Source organism: Melanaphis sacchari, unplaced genomic scaffold (assembly GCF_002803265.2).
Source record: "Melanaphis sacchari strain LSU unplaced genomic scaffold, SCAv2.0 Contig291_pilon_pilon, whole genome shotgun sequence".
In the NCBI taxonomy this organism is placed as follows: Eukaryota; Metazoa; Arthropoda; class Insecta; order Hemiptera; family Aphididae; genus Melanaphis; species Melanaphis sacchari.
The window spans coordinates 40,894-65,274 of NW_020271164.1; the positions used below are offsets into that span (position 1 = coordinate 40,894).

Below are 24,381 nucleotides of genomic sequence, written 5' to 3' on the forward strand. Positions count from 1 at the left end.
TCGATTAGATCAAATTTCTTTTTTGTATAGAATCGAGTGTAAGATGTTAGAATATTAGGTATATATATATATGTTACGGGCAAAGTAGAAAGTCGGGCACTGTGCACAATGCCCGATTTTCAAGGGCAAAGTTAGAATAAGTTAACGTTGCCCGGGCATTGTTTACAGTGCCCAATTAGATTTGGGCACAGTAGATTAAATATTGAATATTATATAAAAAACTAAAAATAAATAAAGTTGCACAGCTTTAATATTTAATTTATTTATTATTTAATTACAATTATTATTTATTTGCTTCATTTATTATCACATACACCACTATTATGACACTTTGAATTGCAATGACGACCAGATCTTTTACATTTACACCGATTGGTCTTACACAATGTATTGCAAGTACACCTATCGTACCCTTGGCCACCCAAATTAGAAGATTTTCTTGCCACTTCTCTTAATGAAATTTGTACTGGTGGTACATCATCAGCCTGGATTAACCTCTTTGCATATTGTGAATTGGTTCCGACTGTAGAGTTGATGTAGTCTGCCCTCGTTTGTTCCAATTTCATATAAATTATCTTTTACTATAACAAAAAATTATTAATATAAAAATTATTTTATGATTAAAATTATTTTAAAATTAATTACCAAAAAGTATAACTCCTAGAATACACCGAAGTTCACATCTTGCTCGATCCACATCAGGAATTTTTATTTTAACATTTTCTCCTTCTTTTCCTGAAAAAAAAAACGTTCTTCAGATAAATTCTTCATTTTTTTAGCTTGTACTTTAAGATTTTCAGCAGCATTCGATCAATTTGAAGAAATTGATTCTATTCTCAATTTTATTTGATCGTTTTCATCTTCATCAGAAAAAAGTTATTTGGTACTGTCCTTATCACTTCCATCACTTTTTTTCGTGTTTCTCGTTTATGTTTTCAATATTAATTCCACAGCCTAGAACTTTTCTAAATCTTTCTCTGATTTTAAAATAGAAATTAAATCGGTTGGAATTTGGGTTGATTTTAGACCAACTTTAGCATGTGCTCCGAACATAGCTTCGTATGACGAACGTTTTGTACACATAGTGAAAACTCCGATTCTTCATAAATTGAACAAGTTTAAGACCTTTGCTCTACTTTCTGGAATTATTATCGGCTAACCATGTTGCGATAATATTCTAAATATCTTGGTTGGCCCTTTCAACAGACCCTTGACTTTCTTGAGTGTCTAGGCTTTCCGTGGACAATCTTAAATTCTTCCCACATACTACACAACTCAATAATAACTTTATTGACGAATTCCCTTTCATTATCACTTTGCAAAATTGCCGGGGCTCCAAATGTTGTAAAAATATCAATTAACACGTAAGCTACTTCTTCAGTCCGTTTATGATTTAACGGCCTTAGAATTATAAACTTCGTAAGGTGATCTCGATAGACCATTATGAACTTGTAATCACCATCAGGCTGAGCTTGCGTGTCTATTAAATCCACTTGACAGCGAGAGTTCAATTCTGATGAAATTATAGGTTTTACAACTAAACCTTTTTTAATTGTACTGCCTTTTTTTTTGACAGTGGTCACATAAATTTAAAAATATCATTATAGTCTCCATAATTCATCTCCATACGGTTTCTATCTCCATGTCCCACAGATGTATGTGTTTCATTAAGAAGTTTAAACAATTGTTCATTGTAAACATAATACTTAATTAAATTACCTTCGGATACTGGAACTACAAACTTTTCAATCCCTGATATATTTACAACATCGTATTTTTTAATTAATTTGTAATCATCTGCAGTCTTTTTTGTGATTTTAGTTTTCACATTAATCACTTTTAAAATTAATTCATCGTATTTTACTTTATTTAAAAATACAGCATTTGATTTTTTGTTTCATAGTAAATCGTTAAACTTCTCATTAAACTTTTTTTCCATTATATGTTAGAAAATAGTACACAAATACTTAGAAAATAGTTAAAAACTTTGACCAAAAGAAAAAATAACACTACAGGCAACTGCACTACCTACTACACTACAATGTCAGACTACGCGACGTCGCCGTCGTGACAATAATCATTCGAAAATATCGAATAGGAATTAAACGATTCAATTATGAAATATTATCTACAATACTGTGTGATCACTTTATCGTTTAGATTACGGTTCGGTTCGTACTATCGCAGCTGTCACGTTGTCGTGTACGAATAAAATATATAATTATAGCTTTGTAGTGATATTATTACGTATAAACACAATTTGATATAAAAGTGTGTAGCGCACTGTATAATTCACTTTGCCCACTTGAATCTGGGCAGGGTAAACTTTGCCCGGTCAATGTATGACAAATTTGAGTATTAAAATGATCATTCTTACATTGGCCAATAAGTTCGGGCATTGTGCACAGTGTCCAGGCATTGTTATACAATACACGGATTTCCTACTTTGCCCGTAACATATATACACAAGTCTGATTAATTTAATTATAGCTAAATACTTTTATATACCATAATCTATAGACATAAAAGATGAAACTTGCTGTCGGTCAAACCTCTTAATCTAAAAAAACGATTATTCTAACAAAGGTATAAATGTATGATTTAGGCAATCATTAATAGGTCATAATGGTGGGTAATACTTTAGTTACGAACTTTGAAAAGACTACTCCAATTGTCAATGTATTTTTTTAGATCTAACTCATATCCACAAAGATTTTAGCAATATTAATTTAGGTATTTAATAAACTTATAGTTTCACTATTCTTTAGGTTTTATTGGTTTTAACAAAGAGTTTTTAAATGCTGTATCATTATTATTAATAGTTAAAACGTGCGTAATAAGATGTTGCTATGATGATTCGTCTGATAATCACGCGAGTTGTAACTATCCGTGACACTCGACCGGACAGTTTTTAGTACAATGCCCAAAGTTCTCGATAGGCAAACATATGTTATTTAAATGTATTCTATCTATTGCCTTACTTCTAACCAGGTTTAATCGTATTCTGAGATATCTTATTATCCCATTCACCATATTTTACAAATATGCAACAATGAATATAATATGTAATTAAAATTTTAAATATGGATATTGTACTTTAATTCATAATTTGCTTAAGTGGTTTTTTATTTAAAAATAATTTAATTTAAATTTAAAAATATACGATTCAACGTATTGTAAACATACAATCCTTGTTTTTTTCCGTTACCTAATACCTATAATGATTTCATATTGTTATAAAATTCAATTTAAAACACATCTTTTTTTTATTTTTAAGCAATTAAATTACTGCAAGCTTTTGTCAAAAGTCACAGTATAAACTTGAATGATATGAATTCTAATGATAAACATAAAACAAACAAGGCAAATCAGGAAAAGAATAAAACTAATAAGAAGAAAATCACAAATGAAAGTTCCTTGGAAATTGATTATGATAAAATATCAAAAACAATATATACGAAAGAAACACAAATAAATAATATTTTTATTGCCTATAAGTGGTTAATAGAACTGAATGGAATACTTTGTAGTCATTCTATAATTAATACCTATTCAGCAAGTTTTGTATTCGCTGAACATAATATAAATACGTTGGCCAAAAATGAAAAAGAATTACTTCATACTGATCATATTAAAGACGATGAACATTTTATGTTTTTAAAAGCTAAACGAATGAGCAAAGTAATAAATCTTTAAATTTTTATTTATTTATGCATAATAATAAAATCTTGAAAAATTGTATCTTGTTTGAAACACTTCGTAATAATATGTGACCTTGCATCATAACTTGAGTTTCAAATTCAGTAATATTTTAGTAACAATTATTCTAAAACAAACTAAAGTAGTAAAAGTTATTCTACATACACGACACATACACTTTTGCATCAATTTTTATTGCATCCAATATAAATTTTATAAACTAAAATATTGAATATTATATTCAAATATTTAAAAGTTGATTTATTTTAAGTTTTTGTAAAATTATGAAATTGTAATATATATAAGGATTCCAGTTATTTATTTAAAGAGAAATTTTTTTTGCTTAATTTATAAAAGTGTAGGCCGGAATTTTGTGTTACAATACGTCTAAAAGTTATATGTGTAATATTTGAGCTCAATTGAACTTAATTAATAGGTGGCGACTAAAGCTCTAAGTTTTATGGAACAGAATAAAATGATAATTTTTGATGTATAATTCCTTAAATTTTAAACTTGAGAAAATGTTTTATTCATTTTATTATTTACTTAAGTTTTTTATTCGAAAACTATAAGTATAACTCAATTATAAGTTATTTGTTTTATTTATTATAATATAAATTTACTTGTTTAAAATAAATAAAATGTATAAAGGTTTTCTAAAATTATCCAATGTAGCTGTTTTTTGGATATTGTATACAACATTGTTTTTCAACCTTTTTAGTGTCACGACCCCCAAAATAGGTATAAAATATGGTCAATCACTTCACGACCCCCATCCCCTCTATCTATATTAGGTAAAAATTTGAACAGTAAAAATATCCTATCAATAACCAAACGAAATATAACATTTTAAATATCAATTTATAAATACCATATCTAGTAACTTAAGCTTATCAAGTTTGAACATTATGTATCGGGTCGTTAGGAATTTCCATTAGTGGAGTAGTACCCGTTTTATTGATGATATATCTAAATTTAATCGACTACTTATTATTATTATTATTATTATTTTTGTGTGTTATGAAACGATTAAATTATCGATGACAGTCGCGCGTCGCTCGTGTTGTTAAACTCATGTGATATTGCGTTATTAATTTGGTTTTTAGTGCGTCTTTTTAGTTTTGTGTAATTTGAATTAATGATTATGAATAAATATATAACAAAACGTAATGCTCCGTACTACTTATTATGTTTATTAATTTTTTATGTATATCCTTATCGGGATAATTTTATTATTATTATTATTATTATTATTATTTTATTTTTCTTTTCCAATAAAAAGTTTTAAATATTCAAATAAAAAGGTACATTTTGTAAATCAGCGTTTTATTATTTTTGACCTACGCGACCTCCTGGTTGAAAAACGATTGTTTACAATATTCTTGAATAGTCTGAAAATATAAAAATTGTTGTTAATATGTATATTATTCTATACTAAATTAAATTAATATTTATTATTTATTTTTAAAAGAAATTGTTTAACTACTTTTAGATACTTCCTATTTTTTGCTGTTCTATAAATTCTTATAAATTACTCCATATATTTAGATGTGATTTTAATAATGCAATTGAAATATCAAATCATTCTAAAATCTCTTAAGATTTATGGTTCACAAGTTCTAATAATATATTATTATTATCGTTTTCTAAAAGACTAATTAATTCTTCTTTACTCAAAATTGATTTTTTCTCAGATATTTCATCTGTGTAATCCTTTTCATATTAATCGTTATCATTTTTTACGCCATTATCATCTTGGTGTCTTCATTTATTCTGTTATAAAACAGTGCTACCGTAATAAATTCTTCGTTTAAATAATATAAATAACTTTTGAATAGTAAAATTATAAATAATTTAATTAATTTTTCGTTATTTATAGCGAGTTCTTAAAAACTTGATGTCATTTATTTGAGTTTTATTGGCATTTGGAACAAAATAGTAGAAGTTTGCATAGATTTTAATTAAAAACAAATTGAAATGAAAAATAAAATTATCCTCATGATTTTGTAACTTAAGTCTTAACTAAATAAATATATTTTTATACAATAGATTCTTTGGCCATCCATCTTTTGTATGAGAGGATGTACCAGGCTTTTTAAACTTACTTCTTACAAGAAATACTTCTCCGAAGAAAATAACTATTATATCTAATAATTCTTTATAATTATCTCGGGTTCAATTTATCGAATGTTTAACCCTTTCAGGACCACACAGTGATTTAACCAAAATCAAAAATTTTTTTTTTGACAATTCTACATATTAGAGTGTTTTAATAAATAAAAATGAAAAAAATTTTTGTTAAGTGGATAATTGGGCCCAAAAAATACATGATGTCAAAACAGATCATTGAGCATTTAAATCTTTATTCATAATAAAATCAAAATAAACCATAAATAAAACTTAAATTTCAGACTTCCTGTATATTAAAACAATTTATAAAAATACTACTTACAAAAAAACAATTTCTAAAAAACAACTTTTAAAAAACTCTAAATAACTTTTTTTAACCCTTTATACATATATAAAATCATAATAAAACATAAATAAAATTTCAGACTTCTTGTATATAACTTATTATAGACATATTGTATAATATAATAAAAATAATCATAAAAAAACAACTTATTTTTTAAATAAAACATAAATAAAATTTCAGTAACCATAGTATCAGAAACCATAGTAAATGTAGTTTGTCTTGACCAAAACATTCTGTAACTTGGCATTTTTACAATGCTCATGTAAAAATGAATACCTATATACTGCTCCATTTCTGATATATTTGTATTAATACTAGATCCAGTTACTTGACATGAATAGTAATTGGTTTGTTCAACAAAATTTTGAAATATATTGTCATCTACAAAAAACTTAAAATATTGAAGTGGAGATAGATTTTCTATAGGGGGGTCTGGTAATGAGGAAGTGCAAGTTGGGTATGATGTAGTCCTAGTGTTATTAGTCCAATTAGAGTCTCCTAAAGGAATATTACTCCAGTCATACTCGAGATCGTTATCGTTTTCATTTTCTTGTAAAAAGACTAGTTCTTGACGATCATGTGCATCTGGAAGTGGGTTATTAGGAGGTTGTATTTCTTGAATATCCTCTATTTCCTCTGTCATTAATTCAAGTACTTCATCTAAATTATCTACATTAACTTCATACCCTTCATCCAGCTCCTCAATGTTTGACAAATCACCAACTAATAAAAAGTTTGCAATTTCATCGTCAGTTAATCGTTTGTGACACATGTTGATGAAAAACTGAAATTGAATACAAAAAAACTTTGTATAATAACGAAAAACATACATGATGCCAAACTAAATCAATGGGATTTTATGTATGTATAAAAAAAAAATTATTAATTACATATAAGCCCACTGATCTTATTTGGGATCATGATGTAATATCTAACACGTTTCGTTTCTAACGAATAATATCAAGGTTCCAATGCACAAATTATGTTAATCAATACACTTAGAATTCAAAAATATTTTTTTTTAAGCTCTAAAATAAGTAAAACTTACCGAACTTGATGTTCGAAAAATACGTTTTGATGAATCACATCGATCGATAGAAAATGATTACAATAACAACTATTATTGATAAAATATATCACGAGGCAACTGTAACAGTATGACAAATATAAGAAAATAACATTCCCTATCGAATGGCACAATCAAATATCATATTTGACACCTCGGTACTGTTGTGTGAAGACTTTAAAAACATGATGACAAAATGAGTCACCAGCCCTCAAAGGGTTAAGTTTTACATATTCCAAAATGTCAATTTAATTGTTTCCTAATGCACTTTTAATTTCCATGTTAGAGATTCCGGTAACAAATTTATTTCAGATTAGGTATCCCATTTTGCCTTAAATCATTTGAATAAAAGAATATCTGAACCAGACATAGGTGAGAATTTACATTTTCTTAATATTTCAGATACAATTATCTCAAATGTATGGTGCCCATGGGCGTAGCGAGTATGGTGCAGGGGTGGGCAAGTGCCCCCCCCCCTGCACTACAAACTAAATTGTATTTCTTATATCACACGTGTAAGTTTTATGTTAAAATTGAAATATTAAATATGATATAAGTACATGAAGTCTAAAAATAGTTTAGTGGGACCGAGTGATATCTACACGTGTAATCGTTTTATATTTTATCGATTAGTCTATCTAAAGATTATTTGAATTATGAGTTAAACGCTAATCGTTATGTGCTTTATACATTAATATCAACAGCGATAGTGTCAACAATCAAGTGCAGCAGACAGCAGTACGTGCCGTTCTGTGTTCGCGTAAGTAACGAATATAATATATAACGTTTACATTTAATATTATTTTACACGATGGACATAAGAAAGTTTTTTGGTGGTAAGTACATATCTTGTTTTAGAATTATAAATAGTTACAAAGTAAAATAAATAAGTACAAAGTCTTTTACTTATATAATATATACACTATGTATTGTGACCGCCGCCTGCCGCAACTATGATATATTAAGTGGACGCTATACCCGCATGCGTTGTCTTCGTCTTACAAGCATACAATATAGCGAAAAACTGTTTTGCGCGGGACAAAACCACTCCCTTGGTATTTATAGTAGAATTACCAAAATTCCACAATACATAGGAAACAACTTTTTCTGTGTCATAGCGCATATTTTATGTTTATAATTTATTATTAATATTATATATTAATAATATAAATAATAATAATAATATATTATTATTATATATTAATATTATTAATAAATTATCAACAACAAACAAATTTTTAATGCATTAAGTTTCAAGCCCTGATTATCACTTACATCATTATTTCATAAGTCTTCGTAATTTTTAAGCTCGAGAAAAGAGAAAATTGCCAGAAATAAGTAGTAGCGGAAGTGATGAACATGAAGGAATATATAAAATTCCCAAATCCTCCAACGAACCTTCCACTTCTTATGATCGCAATACCAGAAATGCAGATCCTTCAACTTCTAAAAAGCTTACAAATGAAGAACGTTTTGAAAATGACATAGGTCAATGGGTGGGACGGTCTAATCATTTAACAACATCTCAAAAAATGGATATCTTGAAACGTTGTTGGACGCCACCAGAAAATTACAACTTTAGTGAGGATGCTATTGCTGTTGGATCAAAGAGAAAATTTAACCATAGTTGGTTACAGGCCTATGCTCCTTAGCTTGCGTATTCGAAAATACTGAAAGGAGCTCTTTGTTTGTACTGTGTTCTGTTTACACCGAAAAAAGTCCAAGGTGTTTTAGGTTCATTTATCATCAAACCTTTTACACGATACAAAGACATTCACGAGGGCTGTAGAAACCATATTTCCAATAATTGGCACCAAGGAGCAACCGAAGCAGCTAAAAGTTTTATGGAAGAAGTACCTATAAATATTATGATGGTATCCGGACACCAAAAAGTACTAGAACAAAATCAAAAAATTATTTCGTCCATAATTTCAAATGTACTATTTTGCGGAACCCATGATCTACCCTTTAGAGGAAAAGGTCAAAATGAAGGTAATTGAATAAAATCATTAAATTTATAAAATATTGGATTATTTAAATTATTTATTTTTGATAATTTTTTGATGTAGGAGTTTTCTATGACTTAATTCAAATGCGAATTGAAGCTGGTGATCAGTATCTCCAAAACCATATCGAAAAGGGCAAGCGAAATGCCATCTACACATCTCCGCAAATTCAGAATGAAATCATCAATATAAGTGGAACAGTAATCAAAGATTGTATTATTAATGATGTTAAAAAGGCTGTAGCTTTCAGTATAATGGCAGACGAGACCGCTGATATCTCAGGAACAGAGCAATTGTCTATTGGGATTAGATTTTTTGATGATGAGAAAAGGGCTATCAGAGAAGAATTCTTAGGCTTCATTGAACTACATGCCATGGATGCTGTTAACATAGCTAGTGCAATAGATCATTTTATTCAAAACGAAGGTCTCGATGGAACGAAGCTTGTTGGACAAGGCTATGATGGTTGCGCAACTATGGCAGGGAAAATCAATTGAGTGCAAACAATTTTACGAGAAAAATATCCACATGCTCTATTTTTTCACTGTACAAGTCATAAATTAAACTTGGTGGTCAATGATTTAAATTGTGTTCCAGAAATACGTAACACAATTTCAACGGTAAAGGATATCATAAACTTTTTTCGCGAATCTGTTTTACGTAGAAAATGTATCCCGAACATACCAGCATTCTGTGAGACACGATGGTCTCAAAAATATAGAAGTATTTCAATTTTCAAAGAAAATTTTGAGATAATTGTACATGCTTTAGATAAATTGTCAAAAGATGGGAACACTGCAACAAGAAAAGTTGCTTTTCAATTGTATGCTGTAGCAAATAAAAGTACAGTGGAACCTCGATAATTCGAATCGGTTGGGGGCGAAAAAAAAATTCGAGTTATCGGAAATTCGACTTATAGAAAACCTCGATAACTCGAATCTGCAAAAAAAATTCGAGTTATTGAAAATATTTTTTTTATTTAAAAACACAAAGACTTCAATTTTTTAATTATTTATTTATGTATGTACATATTTACTAATAAATGTATAATGTATGTACTATGTAGGTATGTATATTGTATAAAAAATTTAAAAAAAGTATGTATAATGTAATGAATAAAGTAGACTAAAGTAGAAAAAAAGAACTATTTTTTAAAGAAATCAGATATTTTTGATTGTTTCTTAATGTTTGACCTATCTGTAAAGTTTTCAATAACGTTTAGCGCGGAAAAAATCTCGTCTCCAATTTCTTGTTGTTCTTGAATGTACTTACGTACAACCTGTAAACTATCTAATGCCTGGGCAAGAGTAGTTTTAGGTAAAGCCAATTCGCCATCGTCTTCAATAACTGACTCCTCCCCACTTGACTCGTTAGGCATTTCTTGGAATTTCAAATCGTTCAGTATTTCATTATCAGTAGGATAGTATGTTGTTATAACACTAGAGTCCACCTCAACAAAATGTTGGAATTCAACTGTATTAGTCTCAGGAAAAAGCTGCTGGTATCGATCCCACTCAATCGGAGTTTCTTCTTCGACTGGTTCGACTTCTTCGATTTCTAAAAGACAAAAGTAATACATAATTACAAATCATAGAAACATATAAATAAAATAAACAACTTATTTATACCGTTTTTAAAGCCAGCTTTGTGGAAACAATTTACAATCGTGGACTGTGTGACTGCTCCCCAGGATTTATGCAATAATTCAATTGATTCTAAAAGATTTATGTCATCTATCTCAAGTCCGGAATCCATTTTTCGCAAATTTCTTTGCATTATACTTTTTCGATAATGATGCTTTATGTTTTTTATGATTCCTTGATCCATTGGCTGTAACTTAGATGTCATGTTTGGTGGCAGAAATACTACCCGTATTGCTTTTAGTTCATGCAAAAGTGTTTTTGGATGTGCAGGGCAATTATCGACAAAGAGAAGCACTTTTCTTTTATCGTTGAAAAATCTTTTATCTAAGTCGAATATCCAAGATTCATAAATGGTGGATAACATCCAAGCTTTTTTGTTATACGCGTATGTGACCGGTAACGATTGCACGTTCTTTTTCTTGAAGCACCTTGGTTGTTTTGACTTTCCAATCACGAGTAGTTTTAATTTTTCTGTTGCAGTCATCTTAGCACCTACCATGACTGTTACACGTTCTTTACTCTTTTTTCCTCCGTGACAAGTATCTCCTTTGAATGTCAAAGTTCTGTCAGGTGTACACTTGAAAAAGAGACCGAATTCATCTGCGTTGAAAATGTCTTTAGAGTCGTATTCTTTTAACAAACTTGGTAGTATGTTTGTTCGGTAATGTTCACAGTCAACTTCAGACACCGCGGCACTTTCACCTGATATGATTTTTTCTACTATTCCGTTCCTCAATTTAAATTTTTCCAGCCAACCCGAACTAGCTTGAAATGTGAGGCCTAAATTTTTTGCGAACTCTGCTGCTTTTTCTTGAATTAACGGTCCCGAAATGGGTAAATTATAATCTCTTACTCGCTTTATCCATTCCGTCATAGCATGCTCAATTTCTGGGAAACTTGATGCTTTAAATCTTTTCCGGCGTGGTAAGCAGGGGGCTTCTTCAACTGCTTTGAGCATTTTATCTTTATCCTTCAATATAGTCGATAAGGTACTAGCAGGAATACCGAATTCACTCGCGATATCTTTTTTGCGTTTCACTCCTTTTTTTACTTCTTCAATAATTTTTATTTTATCACCGACAGTTAGAGACTTTAAACTACGTTTTTCCATCTTGACTTGACAAAATCACAAAATAAACTGAACATTTGCTGTGTCAGCATTATATAAAATATCGACATATACATTTCGTATTTCAATCGACGTATAATTTTACCAGTAATAAATACTAATAAAGTAGATAAACGTAACTTATCGGAGATATAGATTAGGTATAGACATACATACATATTACATAATACAATATCGTTGAATTTATAACTGTTCCTTTTAAGTAGTATAGGTAATGATAAGATTGATAATAGTAATCGGTTTTCGATTACGATTTTCGTTATTTATAATAATATACATATGTACATGGTTATTTGACCTTCCAGTTATCGAGATAGGTAATTGTACAAATTATATTTTATTATATAAATTCGAGTTATAAGCTAAAATTCAACTAAAATTACTTCGACTTATCGAGAAATTCGAGATAGCGAAATTCGAATTATCGAGAAAATTTATCACACATATCATATATTGGAAGCCAGGGGTCAAGGTATTCCTTCGAGTTATCGAAAATTCGACTTATAGAGGTTCGAGTTATCGAGGTTCCACTGTATTTTTATAATGAGTGTTATCCTCATAGCAAAATACTCTAAATTATTAGAGCCTGTTGTGAATGTTTTACAATCAAAAAATCTGGATTTGCTGAAATGCTCAAATTTTATAAAAAAAATAGTAGTCACATAGTGAAAGATCACCGCGAACACGCTGACACAGAAATTCAAGAATTATCAACTGCTGCAAACATAGCAGCTGAGAATATAGGAGCAGAAATTAATCTTCCTAGGATTGTTAAACAACAACAACATCGTTCGAATCCTCCAGCGTTAAATTCGGCTGAATTCTGGAAGAGATCATTACTAATTCCATACTTGGATTCATTAATATCCTCATTGGAACGGAGATTTTCTGATGAAAACATACCTGCTTTTTCACTTTTATTATTACACCCTTCAAATATGTTAGATATGAACACCAAAGAATTTAAACTTAAAATAAATGATTTTGCCAATTATTACCAAATTAAAGACTTGGAAAGTGAAGCAGAATTATGGTACAACATCTGGAAGGAGAAAAAACTGGCTAAAAGCAAACTATCAGACATGGAAATGAGTGAAGTAGTAGAAGAAACAGATATTTGCTTTCCTAAAATAAAACAAGCCTTGCATATTTCTTTAGCTCAGCCATGTACAACTAGCACTATTGAGAGGTCATTCAGTACGTTAAGAAGGGTAAAGACTTGGTTGCGTTCAACGATGACGGAAAATCGTCTGAATGGTAAATCAAAATAGTTTTTTTATATCAATGCTAATTAATAATTATATTAATATTAATCATATACAATGTAAATTATTTCAGGTCTATGCATACTAAATGTGCATAGAAAGCTGCTAGATGAAAAAAAGGAAGAGATGCAACAGAAAATTCTCAGCAGATTTTGCGAAGACTCTAGACGATTGTCATTGTTATAATTTAAAAATAATGATTAATGAATAATATATTATAAATAAATACTTTAAAAAAAAATTGAGTTTTAATGATTTAAAGTTGGCTACATCACTGCCCCCCCCCCCTGATTGAAATCCTAGCTACGCCCATGAATTGGTGCCTATAACCAAAAAAATAATATCTCTATTTTCTAATAATTTACAGGCACCATTATATCTACCGGTGTCCAACATAGTCATTTCAATAACAAATGCTTGAGTTTTATCTAGTAGTACCCAACTTTAAAAAATATAGCGATGACTGATAATCAAACGACAAATTTTCCAGATATATTTTCTATTATTTTGGTGTCCCAGTGAACAACGACCAACTTAACATTTAGATTAGTAAAGGTTTTCTTTTTATTTTTGGTCATATGATTCTTGATAGACATATCTAACATTTCAATGAATGTCCTATTGATAATATATTCAAAAGGATCTAATAACACTGCAATATAAAAAAGGGGGCGTCGTTCATAACCGCACGCTTTCAAAAAAAAAGTCATCGTTCAAAACTGCACACTTTTATATCTTAATCCAGCATATTTTCCCAAAATTAAGCCGTTCAATACCACACACATTAATATATACATATATATATAGTTTATCAAATTTAAACAAGATAGACTCGTACAAAACAACAACGTAAAATATGTAGGGAAAAAGAAAATATATTTTAAATTCATAAAATCGTTTCATGAACAAGGAAATAAATTTAATTGATTATTTAAAAATATTAGGGTGTAAATTTATTTAAATTTAATTATATATAAAATTACTTTTAATATATAGTAAATCATTTTTTTTTAACTATTTTTTTTTTTTTTATTATAAAATACCTATGCTTAATTTTTAACAGTCAATCAAATATGTTCGGTTTTGAACTATCAATCTTCCAAATTTACTTTTTTAATAATAGAATAAATATGTGTGGTATTGAATGGTGAAAAATGTGCGGTTATGAAAGATAAGTGTGCGGTAATGACGACCACCAAAAAAAGATCGTTCATAAAATCACCAAATAATTATTTTTTGTTTTTTAATGTTTGGTTTGTATTTTTTTAAATACATTTCTACTCTTTGTAAAGTTTTTTCTTAACTCAAATTTGCATCTATGAGGTGCTTTTGTCGGAATCTTAGCTTTCTTCTAAAACACTATACAATCCTGTATCTATGCGATAAACCGCGAAAATAAAAATCGCGAAATGTAAGAAATACTTTTCGTTATTATACCTTTTTATAGTAATAAGTAATAATAATACTATATAGCATTTCACGAATTTAGAGACTCGACCGTAGCGCGACAGGTGGTGTATAATCAGTTGGGGTACTCAAAATGTGGACTAAATAGTGCGCGTAAATTGAACTGCCACATACAGCCGCTGTCTTACAGCGCTGAGCGCAGTATATAGAATAACAAGATTATGGATCAATGGTTTTTTTAATAAAAAAATAAGGATGCTGTAGTAGCAGATGCGCTTATTAGGTTAGTTATCGTGTTGTTGTTATCGTTAACACTACTCGTGTTTGTTTGTTTTTTCTAATCGTAATTTCATAGTTATTGTCAGTGTAACCCGTTCCACCACAAAATAAATCCAATATCGTTTTTGTATTGATAGTGGTTTTGCTGATTAATAATTACCATTATCCCACGATAATTGAAAAATATACCTAGTGTTTTTTTTTTTTTTATTATTAATAATGTCTCGACATGATGATATACATCTTCAGACAAAAAATACAATTTTTAACGTTTACAAGTATTTTAAAAAGTTATTAAATGACAAAGTGAATGTCGAAGTTGCCAAATACATTCGTCAAACTCAACAAATTACTGCGGATGCTTGTGGAGTTAGTTTAAGTACCGTAAAAGGAATTACAACTGAAGGTGTCAAATCTATGTTAAATTCAAAACCAGAAGATGGCCCTTCAAATGCTTCATTTACTTCTCCGCAAAAACAATATAAGCAAACAAAGTATGCAACTGGCATTGATGACTTTGATGCAGATATTGTACGGAGAACTATCCATCAGTTCTATGACAATTATGAGTACCTCACAACAACTAAACTGCTGAATAAGTATCAAGAAAAAACAGAGTACAAGGAATCAAAAATATCTATGTGGCGAATTTTGAGGTCTTTAAATTTCAAGTATAAGAAATTTAACGATGGTTAAAAATTTCTTATGGAGAGAAATGATATAGTTGCGATGCGCGTTAAATTTTTAAGAACCATGTGCAACTTACGTAAAAATAAGGATACTCGTCCTGTAGTTTATCTGGATGAGACGTGGATAAATCAAAATCATATCGCGGATACATATGGCAAAACGGAGATAATTCTGAAGGATTAAAGGTACGTACTGTAAAAGGAAGCCGATTAATTATTTACCATGCTGGATCAAGTTAATTTGGGTTTGTAGTAGGTTTAAAATTAGCGTTCCGTTGTCAATCTGGCACAAATATTGACTAGCATACCCAAATGAAATCAACTATGTTTAAAGAATGGTTCATTCAAATGATGAAACATTTGGAAGAACCATCCATTATTGTAATGGACAACGCGTCATATCACTCTACGACTTCGGACAATTATCCAAAATGTAATTCAAAAAAATCTGATGTTCAACAATAACTAATTAACACGTTCGCTGCGGGATGACGCCTTTAGGCGTCATTTCTATCGTTTCCCATGTGCGGATGACGCCTTAAGGCATCATTTATACATTTATTTTCAACTATTTTTAATTTTGTCAGCGTTGCGTTTTAATCTTTTTTTTTTCACCAGCGTTGTTCAGTACATATTACTGTATATGTGTGTAAAATCCGTATCTTAAATTTTCTATTTTTAGGTCTACGATAAGACTTGAACGGGGAATTTTTTTATACTATTATTTCATGTTATTTTAGCATTACTTTATCAGTTGTTCGCATGTGGTTGACTGTGTAATACGTAATTATAACTGTTCGTAATTTTAAAATACGTAATTAATAATAGCCGTTATTTGACGTATTTTATTCTTATTTTTTGAAAATATGAGTAATAAATTGAATGAATCTGGTCCATCTCGACCAAAACGCATTTGTACAAATCGGGGATATGAAAACAGGATTGAACAGATGATTTTCGAGTCCGAAAGTGATGAACATTTTGAATTTTCTGACTCCGGCAGCGATTTTATGGCTGAAGCTTCTTCCCAGGTTGCGAATGATTCTGAAAGTTCCGAATATTCCGATATTGATGTTGATATGGATGATACAGGTAATATACATACTCCTACACAACCATGGTTTGAAGAAGAAACTGATATGCCTAATTTTAATTGTACGAAATATAATGAATTACTGGTTCCAATACCAGATGATGGAAGTCCTATAGAGTTTTTTTTCTTATTATTCGATGATGATTTCATTAATTTATTGGTCGATGAAACTAACAGTTACGCTGAAAAAGAGTTTTCACGTATTGGTCATTATCCGAGTTCACGTATATCGACGTGGAAACCCACGACTAAAGACGAAATGCTGACATTTTTAGCTCTAATTATTCATACTGGTACTATAAAGCTAAATAGATTGAACGATTATTGGAAAAAGCACCATCTATTTAATATAACTTGCTTTTCAAATTATATGAGTAGGGATCGTTTTTTAGTAATAATGCGCTGTTTTCATTTTGCACCAAATATTGATGACCAAGCACAACCTTTAGATCGCTTGTACAAGGTAAGACCATTAATTGACTATTTTAATAATAAAATGAATACTATATACTATCCAAAAAAAGAGCTGTCACTTGACGAATCGATGGTTTAATGAGAGGACGTCTTGTTTTTCGGCAATACATTCAAAATAAGCGCCATAAATATGGTATAAAACTATATATGCTAACAGAACCGACTGGTTTAGTTATAAAGTTTGCTATTTATACTGGAGTATTCGATGATATGGGAGGACAAGGTCATGCTTCTAAAGTAGTTTTGCATTTGATGTCTGAAAAATTAGAAAATGGTCACTCCTTGTATATGGATAATTTTTACAACAGCTTTGATTTGGCAACTTCGTTAATTCAGAAAAATACGTACTGTACCGGAACGTTGAGAATAAATAGGAAAAATACACCAGTAGAAGTGAAACAGGCAAAATTGAAGAAAGACGAAACTATTGCTAGGTATTCAAATGGCGTGGTAATTGGAAAGTGGAGAGACAAAAGAGAGGTCGCTTATATATCAACAGAATTTAAAAACAACCTGGTAGTTTCAACAAATAAACGTGGCCATAATAAAACTAAACCAGAACCTATCGTTAACTATAACAAGTTTATGAGTGGTATAGACCGTCAGGACCAAATGCAAAGTTATTATCCTTGCACTAGAAAAACAATTCGATGGTACAAGAAAATTGGTATACATACTGTACAAATGTTGTTAATGAACTCATTTTACTTATATAATAAATATAAAATTGGATCTAATATGCCATTATACGACTATCGTTTATCTGTATTGAGCGTTCTTCTACCAAAAGTTCCAAAACCAAGAATATTAACGTCAAAAGTGAATCATTTACCAAAAAAACACGAAGTTGGAAAAAATGGAAGAGCAATAAGAAAAAGATGTCAACTATGTTATACGCAGAAGATTCGAAAAGATACGGCATATTTTTGTGATGCTTGCCCAGAAACACCCAGTCTATGTCAACAACCATGTTTCAATGATTTTCATTCAAGAATAAATATTTAGTACAAGTAATTTATAAGTAGATTAGGTTAGTATTAAGTATAAAATTTCAATGATATTTAAGTTTTTTTATTAAAAGTAAAAATGTGATTTTAAAATGTTTGATAAGTTGTACACAATTGTTTTATAACTAATATTGTAATAATAAAGTATTTGAATGATAATTATTTTTATTTATATATTTATACGATGACTGACGCCCAATGGCGTCAAACAGCGTCTGGCTAAAAAATTATTCAGTGACGCTGATGACGTCAATAGGCGTCATAAAAAAAAAACACGTACATTTGACCAGCACCGGGGAATGGGTATACGAAAATCAAGCCGCAGCGAACGTGTTAAGGTATAAGATTTTCACTACTCAAAACTTTGTGTGAATTATGTGAGCGGGTAAAAGATGTAACACCAAGAAAAAATTACAAGCTTGACGAAATCACATTACAAATGGGACATTCAGTTGTACGATTACCACCGTACCATTGCCAGTACAATCCTATCGAGTTTATATGGGCACAAATAAAGAATAAAGTCGCTGAATTGAACATTACTTTCAAAATTGTGGATGTAGAAAAACTAGTGAACAATGTCATAGACTCGGTGACGGCCGAAGATTAGAAGCGTCATGTCAAGCACTGCGAAAAATTGCAAGACGACGACTTCATCAAGGAAGGCCTATGGGACGAGATTTTAGAACCTATAATTCTAACTATACACCCCGATGAAAGTAGCAACGACAGTGAAGATGATTACGAAGGCTTGTGATTGTTTTTTTAATTTTCCAATTTATTTGTATGTTATTTAACATTTTTTTTATAAGTATTGTTAAATTTTATTTTTTTATTTTAAAAAAAATAATAAAATTTGTAATTTTATTGTATACTAATTTGTGTATTATAATATTCTAACTTATGTTTAAATAAAATATTTTTTTTCATTTATTTATTTATTTTTTTTTTTTTTTTTTGTAAATATCTAAAAAAAAAAATTATTATTAAAAAAGTATGTTGTATTTAAAATTAACCACGCTTTTGTTTGAACGACACTGAAATGCAACGTTTTGACCACCGGTCGCGCTACGGTCGAGTCTCTAATTTTGTGAAACGTACGATAGATAATCAACGTTAATTTGTATTTCTGTGTTTTATTCTACGAAATTTGCTAAAGCGATTCAAAAGTAACAAAGTTTAAACGAAATGAAAATAAATCAATTTATTGCTGGTATCATCGAATTGTCCAGAAATCGTAAAAAGGATAACTTAAACAATTAAGTACTGACTATGAAAACAGGAACAAACTAGAATAGTAAAAAGGTATTGCCTATAATTTGTCATATCAATTTTTTTTTTTTATAATACTGCAGCAGTAATAATAATTTAAATGTATATGGATTAGGAAAAATATACCAACTAGAACTTTTTTTATTTTTCTCTGTTAAAAAATTTCACGATTTTTATTTACACTGTTTTTTCATGGTTTTGTCATTCGCGATTTGAACTATCACCCTACATTCCTCAATCACTAGTGAAGCACTATAATTTAAATTGAGTTTTGTTATTTTCATATTATAAAATAAAACTTTTAGACATCTTTCCGTGTGTTGCGGGATCCAACCAGTTCTTCCGGGTTGCCTCGGAGACACTCGACCCCTTTATGTAGTCGCGTGGTTATCTCTTCTGGGCGGGAGACCCGAATGTTTATCCGGGAAACTCTCCCAGGGCACCACCTCTCCTTAGGCGTCATAATGAGTGACCGCCGCAGCCAGGCCCCGATGAATAACGCCCAAGTCAGACCCCTTTTACTAAGGCGGTACTCCCAAAACCACCACGAGTCGTTCCTTAAGTGTAACTGTCCTGCCACGGACGAGCGCGAGTCCTCACAGTCGCATGCCCCAAGACCGTCACCACCGGAGCGTCAGGGTGCTATTAGCAAGCCAACCCGACAGGGCTTACTCCGAGTCCCATAGTACCAGGTTCGAACCCGGCGTTTAGACCTTCGCAACTGCCTTGTCCGCCAGCAGGTCGCCGGGGCCCCGCTCTGTGTATCACTACGACCCCTTTTTGTGAGTACGGTTTGTCTTTTAGCAGATTTCCGTTTCTGCTTGGTGCCTCTGTCGTATCAAGCCCCGACACGGCTGAATACAAGCACGTGTTTCGCCTGAAGGGTGGTCTGGCTCCTATCCCTCGAGCTCTCGGTCTAGATAAGAATTAATACATAAGGGAGAGAGGGCGCTCAATTCACCTCGCGGAGTATCCCGTCCCGACCCTATGAGAAGGCAGGCACCCAATTTGTTCCGCGAGGTGTCCGGTCCATCACTCTCGACTAGGCGGGTCTTAGTACGGAGAGCGTTCAACGATCCTGTAAGGCGTCATCTTAATTCCCTGAGTCTGGCTATCAGATCCCGCTTCGCCTGCCACTATCCGGTACTCCGCAGGCTTTCGCCCTGCCGCCGTCATTGTCAGTCGACGGTCGAGCTTGGCTAAGCCCACTCGGACGTTTTATACTTGTGTGGATAGGCGGAGACGGTCCCCATGTCCCTGGCAGTGCGCCGTGTCCCCCACGTACGCCCTCTTCCCACACGCCTTTTCCGTTTTTTATCTAAAATTAGAGGTCTGGGTCACGCCCACGGGATCGCCCTACATCTTTTCCTCCAGGACTTCCCGAGAGAAATTTTTGAACACAAGGAACATGGCCTCCGTGGAGGTCATGGTATCGCAGTCGCACGGCAATTCCATACCGGCTGCTTGCGCGATGGCTGCGAGCTTGACTCTTTCCTGGCTAAATACTGGGCAGTCAAATAGCACACGCTTCGCAGTTTCCATTAAGAGACCACACGGGAAAAGTGCCTCGCTTCGAATGTTGAATCTATGGAGCAAAAAGTTGAATTTCTAGTGCCCGGACACGAACTGCGTGATGTAGTGGTACGGAACAAACCATGGCCTCTCGAGCCTGCACCGAAGTCCGAAAACCATGTTGCCATCCGCCTTTCCTTGTCGCTAACGACCTATCTTTCCTACCAGAGACGTATGGTGGTCTCATAATACTGTTTCGCCTTTCCAGCAACGTCTGACGCTGACTTGTTTCTTCTCCACACGGCGCCCTTGTCCTTTCGATCTTAGCCAGCCGGACTAGTTCTAAGTCTAAAGGAGGTACTCCGGCCATTACCTGGAGCGCCATCGTCGATGTGGTCTAATATGCGCCCGTCATTGCCAGTAACGGGCGTCTTTGGATTGTGTTTGCCCGTGTCCTGTGCCGGTATTGGGCCATGCAGCGCTCGTTAAAACACGATTGCGTACGTTCGTTATCGGCGATACCTTTTTTTAGGTACACGATTGTGTACGATTTTACCTGATTTTTAACTAAACGATTGCGACGAAATTTTAAGCGCTGTTGCCAATTTTCATACCGGTATATATGACCAGGGTTGGGATTTTATAGCATTTGTATATTTCTTATGAGATGCTTAAAAAATAGCAGAGTAAACTAAAAATGTGTTTCATGATACAGAGAAGTCAAATTAAACATTTTATTTTTCTAAAATCTGTCTTATATTTGAAATTATATTTTTGTCAATCGAATTATCAAGTAAATTGTAAATCCTTAGATTAAGTAAATAGGTCGATTACGCTGATGCAACGTCGTACAGAGATAATATTATATAGATATTTCTAAACCAGAGCGATTATACAATCGGTTAATAATGGGAGAGTGAAGAAAATGGCAAAAAAAGACTTAAACAGAATCCAAAGCACCATAAAGGATTATGATGAGTATAAAAAAATCCATAAAAATGTAACTCAATATTTAAAAGTAGTAGGCTATAGATGTCAAGGAATTGAAATTTAATCTTACTTATTTATTAATTACTTTTTTACCATTAACTTTTTTTATTAATTATTTTAGAACTTTAAATTTATTCAATATTTTTTATATTATTATTATTTATTAATACGATGAAAAAATTAAAATTGACAACGTTGCATACAATTTCATACGCAATCGTGTTTATTTATTTTTTCTTAAGGGTACTTTTAACCCATCTACAAACATACGCAATCGTGTTGCCAAAAAGTACAAACGTACGCAATCGTGTTATACCCCAGCGCTCAGCCTAGATCGAGGCCGTGTAACCCATATACGGTAGGAACACTGATTTGTACCGGATCCTTATCGTCCTCACTTTAAGGCCCCAGCTTGCCTTAGCCACGGATATTAACCGATTGAATAGCGTTACCGAGGACGCGGCTTTTTCCGCCAGATGAGTACTAAATTTCCTTTGCGGATCAAAGATGACCCCGAGGTATTTCGCCTCGGGCGTCATCTTGATCTTAGCCCCCCAAGTCACAAGTCAAAGGGCTTACTTAGTTGGCCCTTTATCCATAAGGTTTGCGACTAGGCCGCCGAGAAGGTTAGTTTTCTATTAGAGTTCCATCTTGACGCTATTTCTAACAGCGCGTTCGCGCATTCCGTGAGCTCCGGACGGTATTTCCCGTAGATGAGCAGCGCCAAATCGTCCGCGTAGGCGACTGTCTCTGTATCGGGTGGGAAATCGCCGGACAAGAACTGATTGACCGCGTTCCTCTTAAGTTCAGATCCAAATTTTGAACCCTGCGGGCAACCCTTAGTCAGGGTCGTCGAGAGTGTCATGTCTCCAATCGCCAAGCGGGCCTTGTTAGTTTCTCCAAGGGCCATGTTCCCCTGGATTTTAGCCACTTGTAGATGGGTCCCCAGGGCTCTTCGTTCCTGATGCGGGATACGAACGAGCGCCAGGCCGTCCGCCTTGTTCTGAAGCTGGCACGGTTGTATCTCCGCTTGAGGTCTGTGTACTTCCTCCTGAGGGCTTTTTTTCGGAACGTGTTCCGTTCTGTGCGCGTCTTGTGCTTCCAGCCGTCCTACCACGGCCATTTCATGTGGGTTTTACTAGCCGTTTGAAACACTTCCGCGAGTGCGTTTACACAGAAAATTTTTAGATAGTCAATTCACAGGCAATTTTGAACCAGTTATTTGATGATTCGTGTACTCAAGAAGAAATAACTTTTCACGCGTAGAAATTTTAAATATTTAAATAATAATTGAGCTTTGAATTAAAGATAAACTATTGCTACACAACAAATCACACTGACAACTATGTTTTATTATTCTGTTCAAGTACGATAAAAAGTTATCGATGGTATTAAATACACGGTGTTGCGTAATAATGATAATCAGATAGAAATCCCTATCATAATATATAACAACTATAATAATTGTTTTATAAAAACTGAAACATTAACTATCATTATTATCACTAAAATTTCGGTTTTAGTCACTAGGTACGTGTTAAATTTGTTCAATTGAGCTCAAATCACGGATTTTAATTTAAGAAAATAAGTAGTAATGAAAAATAACTACTAGGCAATATTCTGACTAAATTTATATGGGATTATACAATATCTTCCGTGCTAAGGCGTGAGACAAAAGTTATTGTTTTATAATCGAGTTTAAAAATAAGTAAATAAAATAAAATAATGAATATTCACTGTTAATCTTAATTTATTACAAAAAAATTATTATTTAATTGCATACAAAACTAAGGCAGATTTACGATTTTTTTTTTTGTTTTTGTTTTTTTGATTCTACTAATAATAACTTGTGTGAAACTATGTAAACTTTTTTTGAATTGTTTATTGTAAATTTTTTCAAAATTACTGAAAAAAAAAATTAAATTTTAAATGTTTATGAAGTATTCAAAAAGATTTAAAATTTTTTAAATATATACCATGGAAAAATTTAGTGTGTTGGGGTTTATTACACTTTACAATTTAAAATTACTTTAAACCAGGGGTCGGTAACCTTTTTGGTGTCAAGGGCCAAAAAATAAAAATGCATTTTTTCATGGGCCATAATTTGAAATGCACGTTATTTTATTTAAACGAAATATTATAGTAATTTAAAATTTAATTTATTGAAGTACATCACTATTTAGTACATTAACTATTGAAGTATCTCCAAACAAGTTATAATAATTACACTTCATATTAATAATGAAAAAATACATAGTAAAATATATTATAATACTGGAAAAAAAAATAAGTAAAAATTAATGTAATTTTTAAGTTTGATTAGTATCAACAAATTTATTGATAGCAGATTTTGTTTTCGATGTGATACGTACAA

The 24,381-nt window shown here is 31.8% G+C and overlaps 1 protein-coding gene and 1 pseudogene across 1 annotated transcript in view; both read left to right on the forward strand.

Annotated features, from left to right (window-relative positions):
- Positions 1-24,381, forward strand: part of LOC112595687 — a 75,817-nt gene that overhangs the window by 30,038 nt on the left and 21,398 nt on the right. Inside the window, exon 10 of the mRNA XM_025340984.1 lies at positions 3,278-3,681. Within this exon, the coding sequence (XP_025196769.1) occupies positions 3,278-3,681 (404 nt within the window). The remainder of the gene's footprint in view (positions 1-3,277; positions 3,682-24,381) is intronic.
- Positions 9,622-13,451, forward strand: LOC112595686 (annotated as a pseudogene).